A 21,938-nucleotide genomic window follows, 5' to 3' on the forward strand; every position below is an offset into this window, starting at 1 on the left:
CTAGAAACTGGGATGTCTTTTCCATTGATATGAACGGTGAAATACTTGGCGTATCGGGCCGCGACTCGGTATGGGCCGTCGTATGGATGGCTAAATGAAGGACCAATTTGTCCGCGGCGGACAAAAACGTGGCTAGTGTGATCCAAGTCCCTGAATTTAAAAACGCGATACTTAGCGTGGCGTGACATTTCTGCAGGAGTAAGTCCACGGAAGTGATTTTGCAGAACTTTTATGAGTTCAGGTGCGCTGAGGTCTCGTGAGGATGGTGCGAGAAATTCTCCAGGTAAGCGAATGGTTTCGCCGTAAACTAATCACGTCGGGGTCACCAATTGAAGCGATTACTTAATTGCAAAACTTAAATAACTCTTCTTACTTCGAATGGTTAATTTAAAAACTTTTATTTATTTCGTTTCTCAACTTTGCTATAAAGGAATTGGTTAAACTGCACGAGTCGTTAAAGCACGTGTGTGCTTAGCAAGCGCAAAAGATAGAAGAAAGATATTTTCTGTATGCATTACAGACAAAGCGGGCGCTTACACGAAGGACAGTGGAAACGTCAGTAATGAAGGAAATTCGTCAGGGCTGCATTTTGGTAATGTGGTTGCCACCACATGAATTGAAGCGATTACTTAATTGCAAAACTTAAATAACTCTTCTTACTTCGAATGGTTAATTTAAAAACTTTTATTTATTTCGTTTCTCAACTTTGCTATAAAGGAATTGGTTAAACTGCACGAGTCGTTAAAGCACGTGTGTGCTTAGCAAGCGCAAAAGATAGAAGAAAGATATTTTCTGTATGCATTACAGACAAAGTAAGTTCTTATACATCTATTCATTTCCAAATACCTAAACCTTATAGGGTTCACTATGTTAGCTAAAAAATTAGCTTTCTTTTCTCAAAAATTTCTAGTTTTAACCATAAATGAGCATTCCTCTAAGGTATCTTAGTTTGTACTCGTTAACCAGATGACATTTAAGGTCGTGCTGATTGGTTGATTGGGAGGCCCAGGAACGCCACACCATCCAAGCGTCCACACTTAAGTTCTCTTCAGGCACCTAAGCTGTAAGCCTTTTTAGTTGGAACATTGGGAGCCGTCAAAGAAAGCTTGTAGCGACCTGAGGGCTGTGCATCCGTAAAGTTTCATGTTTCAGCGTCTAATCATTCTTCAAACTGATCTCGACTTTATCAAGTTTTTGAAGTTTGGATCTTTAGAGGTTGGTACCCTCTTAACATTGTTTAGTTTTTCTTTTACTTAAAAGTAGCAGCGTTTTGGTCTTTCCCCTGGCACAACTGCTTCCAAAGTACTTTGTGGTATGTGCTGTGTTGCTACTGTTCTAACAGCTGATGGATTCTCCATTGGTTTGCATACAATTCAGGATCTGAGTAGTTTGTAGGAACAGTTTAAGAGCGGACTACCTCCAAGTGAATTACACCTCGTCGGTCTTTCCCTTTTAATCAGTTATATGTAGGTTTTACTTTTATATTTGGGAATTTGGTGCAATTCATATCGATGTTATACATACTCAGGACGCTTTGAAATACGGGCAATATTTGTGCTGTTTATAGTAACCCTAAAATATTCATCTCGGCCTAAAATGGGTATATCTCTACACAAGTACCGAAACAACTGCATATTTGAGCACTATATACTACATCGATTTGATGCGTCGTTTTCCTTATAGTCCTAACTTGGCATCAAATGACTTTCTTTATTCCTAAAGTTACCAGCAGAGCTCTGACTCAGATGCAACCACAACAGAGACCATATATTAAACAAAAGCACTCTATACCCCTGCGTTCTTTTGCCTGTAATGTTATACGCTTCATGGAGGCACACGAAAACTGTCAGCTGCTCGAACTGCTTTGTCCTTCTAATCCACCACAATATCCCATCAATTTTAGGTATGCGTCACTGTAACTGCACTCCTACACATCGCTACGGTGCAGCTTTCACCAATCGCGTGCCTCACATTTCACCTCGACTGCAGTTGGCCAAAGTTTTTGTCGCTTTTGGTTTGATAATTCTGCTCTCTTCAACAGCGGAAATATGCAAAATGTTGGCAATTTGTTATGCCATAATCAAGTGGCAACAATGCTGCTGTGGCAGACAGATTCAGACAGGTGAAAGCGGCGAGACAGGCAGCGTGTCAGTGCTGCCAAACAAGTTGTAACTGCTATTTATCAAAGCCAACCTGAGCAGTGCAAATCCTCTTACAAAGTTGTTGCGTGCAAACTGTATGTAATGGCTGGTGTGTGTGTGTGTGTGTGTGTGTAGTGTACGTATTACCGCACAGCCCCATGGAGCTCTTAATACAATCTCACACAATTTCCTGTCAATCACAGCGCATTAAACACCCGCACGGCTTCCGGATTTGATATTACATCAAAGCAAAGCAAAAACCAAAACGTTGCAAAACTCGCTACAAAATTGGCTGACAGCACGTCCATGCAGTTAGTCAGTTAAGTGATAGCGCGACGGCTCATTCGTCTTGTCAACGCAATATGCAGTGTGCAGCATGCAACATGCAACATGACGCCAACTCCACTGCCATTATCGCAGTTGACGATGCAAAGCTTTGATTTTTGTTTCGCCTTTGGCTCAGCTGTCCAAAAAAGACATAGACGGGCAAGCATGACAGTGAGAGCGAGAGAGATAGAAATATGGAAAACAGTTCAAAAGAGAGTGCAAGGGATAGCGTGTGGGCCCTCGAAATACTAGCTGTCTGAATTGAAAAAGCGAAAATTGTGTAAATAGCTAGATTGTGTCGGCAGCTTGCCGTTGGCACGGAAACAAAAACAGGAAGTGAATCGACATGCGCCCAGTCTACGAACTGTTAACTTTTAGCGTTACACAAAACAAAAAAAAAAAAAAACAAAAAAAACTTTGAAAAATCCCGTCCAGTCAAGTTTCAAATGACTGAAATGACATATGATGGTCATACATCTGTCACCGGCTGACATATATAAAATGGATATGTTTATACGTTTGTAAATATGTTCAAGCCAACCAAATATTAAAAATGTGATTTTCTTTTTGTATGACGTTTTTCATCTACCCGTGTTGCATAATTGGACGCATTGCCAGCTGAGAGGTTCAGAAATTTCCCTCGCTAGACACATTTTCGGGAACTGACGTGAAAATAAATCATAGGCTTGTGATGGATAACAAATAAAGGAGCGTTGAAGGCTGAAGAGGGTGAACAAAAGCTCCAAAAACGTTCCCTGATTTTGGTATGAAGTTCATCAATTTATCCCGATTTTCGGTATAATAGGGTCCAGTAAAAAGTTGAGTGTCGGTTGAGGTCAAATGAGAACTGTTTCCGCCTGGATAAGTTGTTGCCATTTTGAAGGTTGTTTCATAATGTCTTTTCTGGCACAGTCGAAAGAAACAAGTTTCTCGGGAAGTGAGTTTTTTACCACAAACTTCAGTCGCCATATATTTCTCATTCTTTATTGGCGTAGACACCGGTCGTTCGTCCTTCTCGCTTTATGTTCCAAGTGTAGCCAGGTCTTTCTCCACCTAGTCTTTCCAATGGAGTGGATGTGCTCCGCCTCTCCTCGTCGAATACTCTCAGAGATGGAGTCTTTTCATCCGTTCGGTTCTTTTGGAGCCAGATCTGAACAATAAGAACCATCCAATCAAGCTTCTGACGAGTCACTTTGGATATGTTTGGCTTGGCGTTGTTCTGTTCGAACACAATTCCTCTTCTTTTGATTAAAGCAGGCCGCTTCTGGTTGATAGCTTCCATCGGACGGTCTAATTATTGTCCAGTACTCACATAAAATAAGAGCTTCGCCGTTGGGGAACAGTTCATAGTTGCTGGTTGCCTGTTTATCGCACCAAAAACATAAAAAAACCTTATTGACCGACCGTCTGCACTGTTTTGGCTGCTACAGAAATGGATCGACTTTGTTGCGAATCAATTGGAAATTTGGTCCTCATGGACTACAATATCGTACCGCTAGGTCATTGCTTCCTGCAAATGGTCCAATTTTTGTCCATTGCAGTCCAGCCCGAAATATGAATTTGGCCGGAAGGTATCAGCTCACAGTAGACGATGCACTGTTAATCCCACAAAACAAGTAACAAATCGCTTCTGACCTGTTACGATTCGAAATTGGAAACTCGGTCCAGATGAACCACAGCACCTAGGCTATTGGCCAAATTCCTCTCCTGGCCAAATTCCTCTACAATTAACCAAAGCTGGACGCTACTGGGTAACGTCTTCTTTCGACTAAGTTTAAGAAGTCCCCAACTCATCCGAATTAAGAGTTTGATCATAGGGATAGTTCAAACTTAGTAGATAACTATCGGCTATTCACACCGAAAACATAGCGAAATTTTTCTGGCCGTCCATGCTGGCTTAGCCGCTTCAGAAGTAGGTAGATTTTGTTCGTATTGGAAACTGGAAACTCGTACAGACCGCAATTCCTCTCCTAATTGACAAATTCTACTCCGTTTGACTCAGCCTGGCTGCGTCCGGCCAATTGCTTTGTTAGGAAATCTACTTGTTGTCCAGGGCTCATCCGAATTAAGAGTTTAGCCGTAGGAGAACAGTTCATAGTAGATGATTCTCTATTAATCCCACCAAAAACATATTTAAAAGTCTATCTGCCTGTCAGTCCTGGTTTCTGAAATGCAACGATTTTATTGTGATTGGAAATAAGAAACTCGGTACTTGAGGTATTTTTGCGTTAACTTGTGTGCCATCCTCATCGAGCTTACTTTTTGTATGACAAAAGTTTTGGACAATTAAGTCAATGCAAGCAATTTTGACCAGCCGTGGCTTTACTTGAAGTGCCATTTATTGTTAATATGTATGATGGCAAACCTTGAGGTTCAGGAGAGCACGGAAGTTAGCCAAACCATAGTTCATAGTTCTGTCTAGACTTGTAGCTCTAGTTGGTGCTTTGGCTAATATCCCCTTTGAGGTATTATCAAAGTTTTACTGCTTGCATTTATTTCACTATTTCATACTTAGTTCACTCAAGCTTACTAAAACTAGAATAAAGTGCTTTCGGGGGTAGACGGTTATCAAAAACATTATTAAGAAAATGATCGTTTTAACCGTTAACAGAGTATCCACAGTCTAGCGAAGCTAGAACACAAATCTTCTCCGTGGTCATAACTAGATACAGACAGATTTTACTAACCTTGGTGATATGAGAACTTGAGCTTAAAGATCTCAAAACTAAAGGAAATAATCTCAAAACTCCGCGGTACGTTTGTCTCACAAAAAAGTTCTCCAAAACTATATCGCACTAATATTAAATGCGACTGATATTGATAACCATAATTATCTACTACTTGGCTACAATACTAATTCCGTTTCTTGTCTTCTTCAAAGTCCGCATAACTTTATCTAAGTTTTTGCCCAGTTACACTTTTATACAGCTCTTTTTGCTTTCTATTACAAATGACCCACAGCATGAACTTTTTCTCGCTGTCCTGCCTGCCGTTTTCTTTTTCAGCTCTTCCTTCACTTCGGCTTTTAATCAGTGTAACAAATTTGCGCTACTACAACTTTAACTTTTACGACTCAACTTTTTTTTCTCAACGCAACGCAAGGCGTCGCACTCGCCATAAGCTGATTCACTTTATACTCGGCTCGCTGCCTCCGCGCTTATCACTATGCAGCACATCAATTTATCCTTTCATGCAAATTAATAGCAACGACTGTCTTATCAAATGCCTGTACTATTCAGTCCACCGAGCGGCGACCCACTGGCTAACTCACAGCTGTGGCGATAATGAAGCTGACGTCTTCAGCTTGCTTGTCTTTCTCGTTTTCTTTGCTCAAGCGCCTTGTGCCATGTTGCAACATTTCGAAATCCGTCACTGAGATTTTTGCGCGCATTTGCATTCAATTTGATATGCTTTCGTTTCTTATTGCTTTAATTTTGTACCGTTTTACATAATATCTTTATTTGCATTGAGTAGGAGATTGGCGAGATTTGGTACACCACGGATGGCCGCAATAGAGGAGTGTAAGAATTTCTTGAATCGATTTAAGAATATAAAAGTTTGAGGTATATATGTAAGAACAAAGGATACACTTACCCCATTGTAGGAGACACTGGAAGAGTTATCTTAAGTGAGGCTACAGAGTCTATCGAAATTCTCCTCAAACCCAGACTTCCCAAAGAATACATGGACTTCATAACGATACTACTTCTGGTATCGCAAGGGACCAAATTTATCTATGCGTGCCTCATTAGCCTAAGAGACTAACCTAACCTAACCCAAGGGTCTGTTTAGCAGCGTCCATATCCCAGAGTATTTCCAATTTTTCTTTCGGGGTCCTCAAGGAATAAACATAGTTATCGGATCGAGATTTTTATCGAAATTTGCTTGCGTAAATTTCACATCGAACGACCTCTATGAGCCTCGACGGAATACCGACCATTAGATTCACTCTCTATTAGTATCCATTGGCTTATGAGTGAAATATTACTAACTCGTCTTAGTACCAAGTTCCTTTTTATACCCTTTCCTTAAATCCGAACTACAACCTATAATATCAAACATCTCCTAAAAATAAAATGTCGGTATATATGTGATGGTAGAAGGTAAGAAGCTATAGTCTGTAAAATAATGCAATGAAACCTGCAAATATCGGCCAGTTTAGATACAATACTAAGCAAACCGAACTTTTAAAGTTTTTGAAGTACCATAATTCTTTTCATTGACCACCTCAAAGAAAAAAGGAAATCAGAAATCAATTATATAGAAATACATCAGAGCTTGGCAAGATGGAAGTGTAATGACAATGCACCATTCAATTGATTCCACTGGCTATGTATTGACCAACAGCGTAAAATCCCTCATAATTCTGTAAAATAAGATGGGCCGATTTTTTTTTTCGGTTTGGGTCAGTGGTTGATAGCAGAGACATACACTATACATTATTCTCTCCAAATCCTATTGTAATGAAAGACTGAGGAACTGCGTATTCGAAGCAAAAATCGACCTGGCTTGGATTGGCTTTAGTTCAATGTTAAACGCAAAGACATACTATATATAAGCATACATACTACATATTATCATCCAACCTTATATTATGAAAAACGAGGAGAAGTCCTCATATTCGGAACGAAAACTCAACGCCTCTTGGATCGGTTGGAATCACTACTGATAGCGAAGACTTATACCATCCATTTCCACCGATCTTGTATTATGAATGACGAGGAGAAATCCTTATATTCGATTTATATTATTTTTCGAATAGCGAAAAATCGACCGGACTTGGCTCGGTTTGGCTTGCTGTTAATAACAAAGACATCTCTTGTAAAACACATAAACTTATGACATTCAAAATACCGTTTCTTTAAGATTGGGCTTGATTGCATTTCAAATTCGTTTCTAGAAGTTGGACGGTATCAGGTTATTAGCTGATTTTGCTTACTATTGCCATACTACAGTGAAATGAAATGATGGAAATACAGAGTAATTTGGACGAGGCAGTTATCCTATTTCATATCACTGTAGTACAAAGTACCCAAAATACCAGGGATGGTTAACTACTCGCTTTCACAGACAGCCAAACATCTGGAACTTAATTATTCTTGTGATTCTGATCATAGCTCAATATGGAACTATTATATTATAAATCAGTCTCAAACTACTTTAGTTGAAAGCGACAAGTTCGAAGCATAGAGTTCACAGTCAGTCAAAGCTCGTGGATTAATTTTCAGTCAGTCAGTGAAGTCAGTCCACTGTCAATATTTTACCAGATCGAAGCAGGGATATTGTTCTGATTATTTAACCTACAGTCTTCCTCATGTGCTACCTTTTCTCAGGTTAAAGAGGACCTAGAGCGTTCAGTACTCAATAATCTTCTATAAAAATTTAAGACTTCTTGAAACTTTTATGGCAATTTTGATTTTTCAGTAGAGCAGATTTTTATAGCTTCTCCAGAACTCTTCTTAAAGATTTTTAAATTAATATCAACTTCTAATAAATTTTTTCTTTCCACCTAATTTGGAACTACAATAAAATAAATTCTATCTAAAGATGCACTTTCACTGCTTATATGAATTTAAAATTTTGTCTTTATTTTATTTATATTTTTAATTAATAAATCCATTTCTAGTTACTGTCTCATTTACTTCCCTATTTTCTTTCACACACAAAGTTTGTTGCAACTGCAAACTTTATACTTTAAATGGTGCATCCCATGGAGCTTTTTGAAAGATTTATAATCCTTTTGGCAGCAGAGCCAAAGCTACAAATTGCATTTTATACATTTTTGTGGCCGAATATTGGAAAATGTCTCTTAACATTTATTTATAACTAAACAATAACAATAAACAATTGGAACAAAGATGTCATAAATAAGACAACTAAATAATTACAATAACAACTGCCGCCTGCAGAGTTGCAATTTAAATCCAAAAGGAAAAAAAAATTGTAAGAAATTGTGTGGTCATCTTCGTAAGCAGTAAAAAATGCTTAAACAAGACTACAGCTTGGCGTCTGAGCATTTGTGGTGACTGTATATAAATTAGGCCATAGCCACAGAAGGCTGCTTATGCGACGACACTGGAAGTCTTGCATCCACTTATTTTTATATTTTTGACATTTTATGCAACTAAGTTGGCAAGTGGTTGCTGGCTTTTGCTTTTTTATTTTATGTAAAAGTCTAGTAAAATAAATATTTTATTTTTGATTTAAGTTGATTATTTATTTGACTTATGTAGTTAGTGTGAGCTGATTAAGGTCAAATATTCTACTTTTTTTTTCGGATAACTTGTGCTTATTTTGTAGATCATTTTGAACATGCCTTCACACCTCATAGAAACGATAGAAACAATCGTCCCTATTCGCACACACAGAACAGTCGTATTTTTCGCAAAGAAAATCATCTCGACCCAGCTTTACAGAGCTTCTTGACGAGTAACTAACATTGTTTCCGAGCTGGCAAGGTCCTGTTGGAAGACAATTTTATATTACAACCCTCATGCTGGCTGCTGCTGAGCTCTTCTCTTTCTTAATAATACCAAATCCAATTATGCGATCCCAGTCCACGTAGATGAAAAACTAGATTCCTTGAGGTTGCTTCTGCAAAATTGCTGGGCAATCTAGAATCAGATGTTCTGGGAGTTTCCTGTTCCATGTCTCAAAACCGGCAGCATACGCAAGAGACAATGCCCATGTTAGGCAAGTGCTTCCTGAGCCTGCAGTGCCCTATACAGAGCGCGACAAGGCGCCAAAATTTGTCTCGGGGAGTTTCACTATTTCCTTAAACCTTTCAAAGTTGTACCCTCCCAGAAGTAGCTTCTGCCATTATACTGGACGCCGCCGCAAAGCGGGTAGTTTATTTTGCGGTCTCCAATCCAATGACTTACGGTGCTTTAGAGCCGTCAGTGTACCACTGGATAGTACTCGTCCTCAGTAGTAGGTCGAACGTGGAATTGTTTCTATTCGCCGTACTACCGAGAGTAACTATGAACTTTTTAAGGTTAACCCTCGGAAGAAAGGCCAGTGGTTTGTCTTCCCCTAGGGCCTTTATTTGATTATTCGCTACCTGTTTGATCACTAGGGTGCAGCGGTGTGAGCTCCAGCATGACTTCAAGTGCTACGGTTGGACAATTCCTGCGTTGCCACTAAAGCACATACACAGCCGAGCCTTCGTAGCTACGATAGTTGAAGGCCTACCAAAGACTGCGGTGCTTGGTGTTCGATGACCTTGCAATCGCTCCATAAAATGACAATAGGCCTTACGAACAGGCCATATTATGATACCTGGTCTCGCAGCCCCAGGATCTATCGGCTTTGGCGATTGTATTATCATGAGTGCTTTGATAGCTCTGGACAGTGTTAAATCCACTTGCCTACTCCAGTGTTAGGTTGAGCTGCTCACACGTGAAGCCGAGGAATTCCCGAGATCTTTAGAAACTTCCCAACTGCCTGCCACTGAGTGTTAGAGTCATCTGCCCCGGGAGAGATGAGAGATCTTGGCTTTGTAAAGGGACAAGGGCTGCTTTTTGACGGGTTAAGGTTTAAACCTACAGTATTGTACGATTCCTTTGCTAGACTTAACACCCTTTGAACTATGTCGTTATGTGTTCTCACATTTGCCCCTGCGCTATTAAGTGACAATTTTATTACCTACCCTCTGGTATCGATTCCCATTGTTAGTGAGCAACTCATTGAGCTCATCTACTACTAGGGCTCCATAACAAACCGGTTTTTTCTTTTTGTTTTCCTTTTAAAGTTCAACAGCCTTCACAAATAACATATTTCAAATGTCATCCATTCGTTATGTCCACGAGCCAATGCGCTCATTTTAATCAACAAAAATCCCATATATCATCTTCCTTTTTGCTTATTCATAGTATCTATTTTTTATTTTCCACAACACACGCGCATACCCTCGGTCATTGGACCACTTATGTTATTGATTTATATGCTAAAACTAGCATCCGCCAAATATAAATCTATTACAACAATACTCGTAAATATATGGATATTACTTGAACTTTTTATTGCTGACTGCAACAAATTCTTTTATTTATCTACTCGCCACTAATACTTACACTGACACTCGTTTCCTGGTTTTGCTCTTTTTGCACTTCCTTTTGGCAGCACTGCAATGGACCTAAAAACCGGTGGACTACTCGTGCCGCCAACCGTTAAGAACCTCGCTGCTCGCATCCACGTTACACCAGCCACAATTTCATTGCACACATCGGCATTGCGGAGACCATCGAGGCGGTGCTCATACTCATATTGACGCTGGGCGTGATTGGTGCCAATGCGCTGGTCATATTTGTAATAAACAATCGTCGCTATTCGCCCTATATACATCAGCAGGTGAGTGAGTGAACGAGTGTTGAACTATGTATATATATAGAGAGGATAACAGCGACTGGTAGTAGGTAGACAAATTCGATTGAGTGGGCGGGAGGTATCGTTCAAAATCAGATAAAATTATGACAGGCGAGAGTTGGAGATTTATGGTTGGTTAGTTAAGATTTGAGCTAATAAAAAATTTAGAAGAAAATATTTGTTCATAAATCTTAGCACAATCTATTTAAAGCTCCAAATTGCTGTATTAACTGAAAGGAGTTAGCGTGAGCGAGTTAACATGAGCTAATACTAAAATGATGCTGAGTCCTTATGCCAATATGATAAACATACATTCTCTTGTACCTTTAAGATATGCTCAACTTTTAGGAAACCTTGACTATTGGAAAAAGTACCTCTGCTTAGATTATTTACTTTATACTATATAAGAGTTTTGCTTGAATCAAAGATATCTCACTTCTTCATAGAGTTGTAAAGCTCTGTATCTCTCTCGCTTTGTTCAAAAGCCTATAAAATTAGGTCATTTATAGTCGACATTTGTAGTCATTTACCATTTACTTTGGTTTAGGTTTGAATAATGGCTTTCCATTTTTCTAATTTCTCATTTGAGTAATGTATTCTTGTTTCAAAGAGTTTTGAGGTCCTTCTTTGGTGGCAACTGTGGTACTTTTCCCTTCTCTTTGTTTTGCTGGTGGCGCTTGCGTGCCCGGAAGTTCCCTTGAGTATATTTTCTCTAGTTTTGTCGAGTTGTTTTGGAGTGATGGTGAGTGTAGAGGATCTAAGTATCCTATTAATTTTAAGGAAGACGGTCCCGTATTACTCGTCTTGTCCATTTTTATTCTGTTGTTCTTTCAGTTGTTTCTTCTGTAGGTGTTTTTGTTCTTGCTGCGGTGTATTCATTTTTGTTGTAATGAGTCTCCGCTTCAATCTGTTATATATCCGCACGTTGTAACAGTGTTACCCTTTATGAGCCCCGTGGTTATCTATGCAAGCAGGGAGGCCATGCCCGAGTTGACACAAGTCATTATGCTCATCTCAACTGAACCTCTACGGCCAAAAAATTAAGGCGACGTGCATTGAACTTATTTAAAGACCTGCCATGGTTTTAATGAGACCGAGGTGAGAACAGTATTAGCCTGCCAGCCCATGATACAATACTGCCCTCACCAGCCCTTTGTCAAACTAATCCGTTCCGGATTTCCAGTACTCCATAATCAGAATCTTACTGACCTCGATTCTGATGGGCGCTTGCCCAGGGTTTTCATCGACGTCTGTGCACTTTTGGTGCTGCCCGTTGTATTGTTCCCTCGTCGCCTTATTGCCTCCCTCACGTGGGTTGGTTCTTCCTCCGTACAACCTCAGTGACGGCTTCTTTTCACCTCTTCGCCGCAGGTTCTTTGGGCGCATGAGACCTTTTGAACTAAGACCTCTTCTCCTGCGGTTCTTGGTCGGGCGCTGTGTATTACTATTCGCAGCTAACCTACATAGCTGCCTGAACTCAGCCTTTCTCCGAGAACTCTTTATTATATTAATTCCGACGGACATACTTCTCACGTGTTTTGTAAACCATTGTAGTCCCATATACTTTAAATGGAATATCATTAAGTACTAAGTAAAGCTTGATATCGACATCATTCTATATACATTCCAGTGACCCATCCACGAGGGGTTCTGGGTGTTAAACAACCCCCTAATAAAATCAGATATTTTAACTCAAATTCTAAAAAATTTACCAAATAGCATGAATATTAAAAAATTGTTGGTTGGAAAGAGTTTACAAAGTCACATGAATATCAAAAATGTTTTGGAAAGCAAGATACCCACTTAGCCCCTCCCCTCTCCAAAAAAAAAATGCTGGTGCCGTCACTGATTTAATCTAAAACATTTCGAAACTCAGCTTCTTAATCATGTCTGATATCCTTAAGAAGATCTACTATTTATGTATTCTTGTATGGGAGATCTTATCCAGAATTAGACTTTCAAGCAATCATTTAGATCATTCAATATTTTTTCCTTCGCTTCACGGACTCGTTCACGGACCCGTTCCAATGACGGCATGATCTACGTAACCATAAGAGACAAAAACTTGGACAGAAACAAATAGTAATAAATTCAGAGACACTGCACAAAGCTATTAGGAGCATGTATATTACAAAAATAGAAAATAATAGCTACAATAACAACAATGACAAAAGCTATAGCACTAAATATTTCGCTGAAAACAAGACCGCCGTAACGAAAATATTAAAATTAACGATAATCTTCATAAATATTGTTCTATGTGATCGACGAAAACACATATAAATAGTGAATTAATATAGAAAATATTATACACTGAACAGGATAAATTAACTGTGGCTCGGAGTTTTAAATAAGCAGCAGTAAACGTTCGAGACCCCACAAAGCATACATATAAACATATATATTTCTAACAGTTTTTGAGATATGGAGTTGAAATTTTACACTAGTCCTTTACTTGCCAAGTAGCTGCTCAGATGTCGGAAAAGTCTTGATTGGATAACTATAACATATAGCTGCCATACAAACTAAGCGATTAAAATAAAGTCCTTGTATGGAAAACTTTTTTAATTCAAAAGATTTCATTATAAAATTTGGCACAGATACATCTCCAAAGCAACAATACAATCTCAGCGGAAATTGTTCAGATCGCACTTCTATAGCGTATAGCTGCCATACAAACTGAACGATCAAAATTAAATCCTTGTATGGAAAACTTTTTTAATTGATGAGATATCTTACCGAAATCTGGCACAGATAAATCTCCAAAGCAACGATATAGTCTCTGTAGAAATTGTTCAGATCGCACTACTATATGGTATAGCTGCCATACAAACTGAACGATCAAAATTAAGTCCTTGTATGGAAAACTTTTTTATTTGACAAAATAACTTTATGAAATTCGGTATGGATTATTGTTCAAGACAACTGTGCAAGATCTGTAGAAATTGCCCAGATCGAATTACTATAGTGATATCTTCCCGAAATTTGGCACAGATAAATCTCCAAAGAAGCAATATAATATCTGTAGAAATTGTTCAGATCGCACTACTATAGCGTATAGCTGCCATACAAACTGAACGATCAAAACTAAATCTTTGTATGGAAAGCGTTTTTATTTGATGAGATATCTTCATGAAATTTTGCACAGAAAAATCTCTAAAGCAACGGTACAAGCTCCGAAAGAATTGTTGAGATCGGCTTACTATAGCATATAGCTGTCATACAAAATATTTGAAAGGTATTCTATTTTCAATGAAATGAATGACTTTTTCTGGCTTGATAGTTATATTTAGTATTTCAATTTCATTACAACAACAACCACTTCATGTTACAAAATATATTTGAAAAATATTTTTTCATGAAATTCATCGATTTTCCCATTTCCAGCATTGTGCTGTCGCTGCTGTTATACTCATGGCAATATAAATATACATACATACACATACACACGTGCTCACTAACTTTTCCTGTGTTTTGTTCTTCTCCACTTGCAGCCGCGTTATCTGCTCACCTCTCTGGCTTTAAATGACCTCACCATTGGACTGCTTATCACACCGTTTGGACTGTTGCCAGCGCTCTTCCATTGTTGGCCGTACGGCGAGATATTTTGCCAAATACAGGTAAGCGTTGGCGTATGAGCGACACGAAATACGCAACAAGAAAAAGTAGTAGACGAAGAAGAAGAAGAAGCACAAGTAGATGTTGAAAAATTAAACTGAAGACGCACACACAAACAACATACAACACCAAAAATAATACCAACAACAGCAATAACAACACTAACAACAACAACACCAAGACAAGCATTAAAAGATAAACTGTGCAAGCTTACAAGCATTTATTTATTTATTCATTTATGTGCAGTTGTATATTTTGTTGTTGTTGTTGTTGTTGTTGTTATTGTGAGTTGTTGCTACACGTGTAGTACATACCGTTCTAAGTAGAGTGGACATTGCGGCGACAGCGGCAGCAACAAACATATATAATAGCAACAACTATGTATAATAGTAAAACAACAACAACAAAATACAAGAAAACTTTGAGGCGACTTAAGTGGCTGATAATGCCAAACAAAATACATACAAATAACGGCATTTTCGTGCGCTGTCTGTCGGCCAAGAATTGATAGTGACCGAGGAGCGAGGGTGCGCTTGTGTTAGTGTGATTGTTTGTAGGTGAATATGTGTGTGTTGGTGCGTCAGTGAAATTCGAAAAGTGCAGTGCTGTGCGAAAATAGTTTTTCACTTTCTCTACAAATTTGCACAGCTGCCAAATTGCTCGAAATTCCTGGAGAAAAGCATTTTGCGGCGGCGGGTTGTGCTGAGTGTTCCATTTTGGGGTTTCTTTATATTTATACCTCGGACAGGGTAAACTGAGTTTTCCAGATTGTTTTTAGGAGCCAAAATGAAGCAATGGAGACTCTACAAAATATATATATGATATACACTTATAAATATATAATGATCAACTAAACAATCTGAGTCCATATAGCCTAGTCGGTCGGTATGTATGCGAATTACTCTCTCTTATGATATCGCTCTGAAACTTTGCAAACAGTATTTTCTGTCCAAGCAGCTTCTCATATATCATAACCATTGATATCGGTTCACTCTAGCATATAGCTGCAATACAAACTGAAGACCAAAATTAAGTTCTTATATGAAAAACTATGCTATTTGCTGAGATATCTCCACGAAATTTTGCACAGCGTATTTTTTAAGACAATGCTACCATATCTGAGAAACTTATTTAGATCGGATCACTCTAGCATATAGCTGCCATACAAACTGAACGATCAGAGTAGAGTTTTTATATGAAAAACGACTCTATTTGATAATATATCTCTACTAAATTTGGCACAGCTTATTTTCGAAAGTATTGCTACCATATCTGGAAAAAACGTTCAAATCAGATCACTATAGCATATAGCTACCATACAAACTGAAAATCAAAATTAAGTTCTTATAAGAAAAGCTTATCTATTTCAAGAGATATCTACACGAAATTCAGCATAGCTTATTTTCTAAAATTATGCTACCATATCTGAAAAAATTTCTTGGATCGGATCAATATAACATATAGCTGCCATACAAACTGAACGATCAAAGTTGAGTTTTTACATGAAAAACTATGCCATTTGATAAGATATCTTCACAAAATCTGCCATAAATTATTTTGTACTTCATTTGTGAAAGGTATTCTGGCTTCCCCGCAGCAAAAGTTAAGAGTTTTCTTGTTTTCGTTTCTTTCCTGTCTTAGAAATCTGTGTAATCGATTAAGTGGAAGTTAAGTGGAAAGAAACAGAGATTACTTTGTTGTTCTTGTTGTTGTTGCTAGTTTTCCAGTAAAGCATTGTGCGTGAAAATTTGTTTTGTTAAAATTTAGCTGCTTGCTTGCGTTGCCACAGTGTTGCAAGTAATAAATTTTGCTTGCAATAATAAATGATCGAACAACATGCTATTGAGTTTATAGAGTTCGGAAATTAAATGAACACTCATTTATATGTACATATATGTGTATATATACATATCTGCAATCAGGCGCGGATCCAGAGTAGAATTTTGGGGTGAAACTATAAAATTTTACACTTGGAACTCAAAGTCAAAATACATATGACTTATGATGAATGTATAATTTTGAACCTGGGTTATGCCGAGCATCTGCCTACACGCATATAAAGCATTACTGGCCCTCCTCAATATTTCTTTCACATTGTGCTTCCACAGCAGTTTGCTGTCCAATAATACTCCACTTACTTGGTGCGCTCCTTGAGAGCGAGTTGCGTCCCATGCATCGAAGGGAACTTTTATAGAGGAATTGTATACTTTCTTATGAAGCAGAACCGTTTTCTCCGAGTTCAAACCCAGACCCGCTTGCTATGTCCAACTCGGGACTGTGGTGGTGGTCATAATACTGCTAGTGGTCAGTAGAGACCCACCAGTCCGATCTTAAGGTTTTTCCGTCCAAACAGTTTATTAATCACTAACGTCCAGAGAAGCGGACATAGCTTTACACCTTGCGGAGTACCTCTATAGGCTTCCTTGGTCATTCTAGCCTTACTCCATACTGCTCCTATACTTCAGAGATCAAGATGCTTCTGATACAGCGTTGTATAACCGGATCAACACCCATTGACTGGATACTGCTCAGAAGAGATTCCGTAGAGGCGTTGTTGAATGCTCCAGAAATGACCAAGAATGCTCCAAGAGCATATTCCTTATATTCTACAGCCCTTTCTATATTAAATATATATGTACTAAAAATGAAATTATAAAATAAAAATAAAAATGTATAATACCATCGTCTGAATTAATAATAATATTTTTAGGATTAAAATATAAATATCTAATGTTTATACAAAAAAGTTAATACAAAATTTCGTCGCTCTGTGTTTAGTATTGACCATATTCAAAGCCATTTAAGGTATTAAGGCACATTATTAAGTACTTAAATCAGTTGAAATTCGAATCGAGTATTCCTGTGATGTGGAATTTTGCCCAAAGTTGGACGGTGCCACGCCCATTGTACAACTTTTACTACGATTCCTATGATGCCTTTAAGTACCATCTTTCTTGATGATGTTGATTAAATGTTTCTAGATTAGTACATTTTTCGACGTAACCGTTATATGGGGAGTGGGCGTGGTTATCATCCTCTTTAACCCTACTTTACACTGTCTGATTGGTGCTGGAAGAATATCTTCTGATGAAGTTTTATTGATATAGCTTCAGTGTTTAGTGCGCTGTATATTTTGAGACTTTTAGTGGTGGGGTTACCACCACTTTTTAATTTAAACTAAATCATATATGTATGTATATACGCCCTTTTCTGTTTCTATGCCGGACTCGATGCCTAGAGACTTTTAACGATGATTTTGTTTGTCAAAAATGCTGTTTGAATGCAACTAAAAGTAGTTGTTTTTGTATCAGATTATGGCTGGCAATGAAGAATTGTTTACTATGATAACTTTAAACACAAAAAATCTTGTATGAAACCTGGCCAATCAGCGAAATCATCGACAAAGCTGAATATACCAGATGCCATGGTAATACTCTGTATTTGGCGGGATCGCAAAGGCGTGAGTTGTTATAAGCTTGTAAAATCGGTAGAAACCACTAATGGGGAACGCAACTGACAACAAATCAACAAATTGAAGCGAGCGGTTGCCTCAAGAGACTCAGAATTTATAACTAGACGCGAGACAATAAATTTCCATGATTACTACACTTGTCCTCATGTTGCAAGGCCAATCAAATACTATATGGAAAAGAGCGGCATTGGAGTTGGAATTTTTGTTTTGGTGCTTATGACTGCCATTTATTCCGATCGCTACATAATATCCTCACTAGGATATCTGTCACATCAGAAGGGGGTATCGAAAATTGGCTTTCGCCATGCTTGGCAGCCAAGTCGGCGCACTTGTTTCGAGATTGGATTCGCAAATCAGCAAGAAGATAGGAAAATTGTATAGCTTCAAATAGAAAATACTTAAATAAAACTTTTGTAGAGGTTTCTCTTAAACAAACTTTAAAATAAATATAAGCCGCTCACCTCCGCGCTATGTACGTATCCAGCCGGCAGGCTTCTGCTGACTGGCTCTACATCCTAAAGGGATGTTTTGTTGCCTTTCATATAAAATGATTCCGTCACTACATGCATTGATCCACACGTGATACTCTCTGATTTCAAAGTCAGCTTCGACTTACTTTAATCCAGAACTCTTTCGGTTTTTTTTCGTTAGTCATGTCATTTTTTTTTTTTTTTGGACGCAGCACATTTAACGTTATTTTGGATGGAGTGCGCGGGATTGATCTATCCTATATCCCTGGAAATAGTATTGTTAGTAAAAAACGCGATTTATTGAATTTTTCTGAATTGATTCCGCAGTATTAATTATTTCCAATGTATTACTCCGGAGACATAGAAATTAATTTTTACAAATAGTTTGATGACACAATTATTTCACTTAATAAGACTCACTAATTAAGATTGCTTCGCCGCTAAGTGAATTTTGACGCTATTATAGAGTGCGCAACTAAATTACATGTTTAGGCAAATTAACGCAATTAAATGTGCGTGCCGCTTCGTGTCACCCACGGCGTATGAGTGAACACGAAATTATTTGCTTTTGTGTTAGCATATTCCCCAGTGACTCGCAAACGCAATTTCAAACGAATTAATCAACAAATTTCCGCCCACCTCAAGGTTATAATTACGCGCTACTTTTGTGGTGCCAACTATTAATTCAACGAAGTGGGCGCCAACAAACACACACAAGCATACACAAAGGCGATGTATTGTGTTGCAGGCGTAGAGGTGTGCATATGCATCTACAATTGCAGTTAAATGCTAGTTATTGCAGTCAAAGAGTTGCATTTTCAAATGCAAATACACAAACCAGCATATGTGCAACAATTATAGCTGTAGTCTTACGCCAAATTTAACTTCGCTGTGTATACAAAGCAAACACTTGATGAATTTCTGCTTCCTGCATGCCGAAAATTATGCAAATATACATAGAAGGAATCGTAAGACGTATACATATATATATGAAACTAAGTAAACATATATTTGTGAGTATGACTGTGAGCAATATATTAGAATACCGCAGTTACGGGAGGTGGAAGAAGAGTTAAAAAAACGCTTTTTCAATGATGTGCTTGATTTTTTTGTATTTTATAAGTGATTATAATTTAGAGAACTTTTTTAGTGCCTTTGAAAGGGCCAACGAGATGACAAGACTTAGGAAACTATTATCCAAAAACTCCACCTTACCCGGACTAATTCGTAGTAAAAGTAGCGGAGAGTAGCGGAGAGTAGACGGACAACTGCCAGGACTCATCAGAAGATCTAGTCAGTGTGCGCTTTCCAGGTTCTATGGATGCTGTAAGTCGTAGTTATGAACTTTCCCGAAAACATATTCGCGGAGAATAAAATTGAATGGGCCATCGAGCCATACAAATCTCTCAGACGGAATCGTTCCAGCAATGCTACAAAATGCGCATTGTCTATCCGTACCGCGGCTAAAGACGATTGTTTCGAATATTTATATCTTAAGTTCAGCTACTCTCCGTACTAACGGATAAAAGCTGGGGTAGTTGTCTTACCAAAGGTAGAGATTGCACTCAATACACCGATATTTAATATCAAACCAGCTCTTGAAAATAAGGAATACATTCTTCGAGCATTCCTGAAAATTTCTGGAGCCCTCAACAATGTCTTTACGGAATCTATTCTGAATAGTATCCAGTCAATATGTGTCGATCCTGTTATACAACGTTCGATCAGAAGCCCCTTTAGCTCTAAAGGATAAGAACAGAATGGAATGACGCTAAAATGACCAAGGAAGACTGTAGAGGTGCTTTAGGACATTATGGACATTAGTGGTGAATAAACTGCTAAGGAACTTAGATGGCAAAGGCCCTAAGTTAGTGGCATATCCGAACGACATTGGCATCTTAATAGGTAATCCAAATTTCCAGGAATCTGCAGGTGCCTACAGACCATTTGCAGTATTATGACCACCACTCTCAATACAGTCCAGAATCGGGCATCGTAAGCGAAAATGCAAAAAACGAATCTGATAGTATTCACAAGAAAGCCTACAATACCTCTATGGAAGTTCCCTTCGATAAATGGGGCACAACTCTCTCTCAAAGTCCGCACCAAGTACCTTAGAGTAGTATTGGACAGCAAACTGCTGTGGAAGCACAATTTGAAAGAAGTAGTGAAAAAGTCTAGCAATGTTTTTATGCGTGTAGGCAGATGCTTGTCACAACATGGATGGTATTTTCTCTCTCATGCACTGGTGCTACACAGCTATAGTTAGAACAATTCTGCTCTACGGTGCAGTAGTATGGTGGACAGGCGTACGAAAATTAACCTGCGGGAAGCCAATGGAAAGGAAAGGCTCGCTGTTGGTTACCGCAAAGGTATGTTAGTTGCGCTCAGCACTCTAAATATTTATACGGATAGCTCGAAAATGTAGCTTTTGGAAGCCCATGGCGTATGAGTAATCCTAATTTTGTAATACAGTCGATCTCTTTTTAACGCGGTTTGCCGGGACACAAATTTATCCGCGTAAAAAAACCGCGTAAAAAACCCACATTTCATTTCAAATTTGTTTATTCGTTCCTATTTTACGAAAAATCTGCGCAAAAAAAAAATCCGCGTTAAAATAACCAAAATTCCAACTGAAACTCAAATTTGGGGAAGAAAACAAATTTATTACATATGCACATATACGCTATGCGTTGATATATTCTATATATTTTAGCTTTACAGAATTTGGACAAAAAATCATATTGCGTTCAATTACATATATCCGCTATGCATTGATATATTTTAAATATTTTAAATCTGTTTTACAAGATTTGTGCAAAAAATCACATTGAGATCAATTGTAACTTAAATTATATTCAACTACGTACAAAGCAGTATTTTAGTTCTTAAAATAATCTGTTAATAATTTTTGGAGTTTTTCTTTATGCATCTCTTTACATAAATCCTGGTAGCACTCCATAGCGTTTTTAAAATCTCGACGAAATTTTGATAAGCGTTCATCAATAGGATCATGATATAAAATGATTTTCAAGGTCAGCAGCTTTGTCTAATCCTTCTCGAAGTAATTTTGACGAAAGTGAAACGGGTGGAGAGCTGACACCATATTCTGCATTTCAAGGTCATTATTATTATTATTATCAATTGCATGAATAATTTCCGCATCGTCGAGAACATACAGATCAAACAGTTCATTAATATCGTCAATATCCATGTCGTCAAAACCTTCACCGCCGATGCTTTTGGCTAATTCAAATATTTCCGCGTAGGTAACAAGTCCTGCATTATCACTTTCTTCTTGTAACACAACATCTTGCCAAAGATTTTTCCAGCATTTACTTAGGGTGGTTTTTGTAATATCCTTTACGGCAATTTTAATACAATCGATACAGTTCTTTACATTAAAATCTTTCCAAGCAGAAATCACATTAATTGCGGAATTACTTTCCAATTTATTCAAAATGAACCTAAACGACTGCTTTATGTAATAAGTTTTTAAAGCTGCAATGATGCCTTGGTCCAACGGTTGCAAAAGAGTTGTTGTGT

The 21,938-nt window shown here is 38.1% G+C and overlaps 1 protein-coding gene across 1 annotated transcript in view; it reads left to right on the top strand.

Moving 5' to 3' along the window:
* Nucleotides 1-3,362: 3,362 nt before the first annotated feature.
* Nucleotides 3,363-21,938, top strand: part of LOC120770756 — a 55,929-nt gene continuing 37,353 nt past the window's right edge. The window contains exons 1-3 of the mRNA XM_040098341.1: nucleotides 3,363-3,405; nucleotides 10,642-10,817; nucleotides 14,327-14,452. Coding sequence (XP_039954275.1) covers nucleotides 3,363-3,405; nucleotides 10,642-10,817; nucleotides 14,327-14,452 — 345 coding nt within the window. The remainder of the gene's footprint in view (nucleotides 3,406-10,641; nucleotides 10,818-14,326; nucleotides 14,453-21,938) is intronic.

This window comes from Bactrocera tryoni, chromosome 3 (assembly GCF_016617805.1).
Source record: "Bactrocera tryoni isolate S06 chromosome 3, CSIRO_BtryS06_freeze2, whole genome shotgun sequence".
Taxonomy (NCBI): Eukaryota; Metazoa; Arthropoda; class Insecta; order Diptera; family Tephritidae; genus Bactrocera; species Bactrocera tryoni.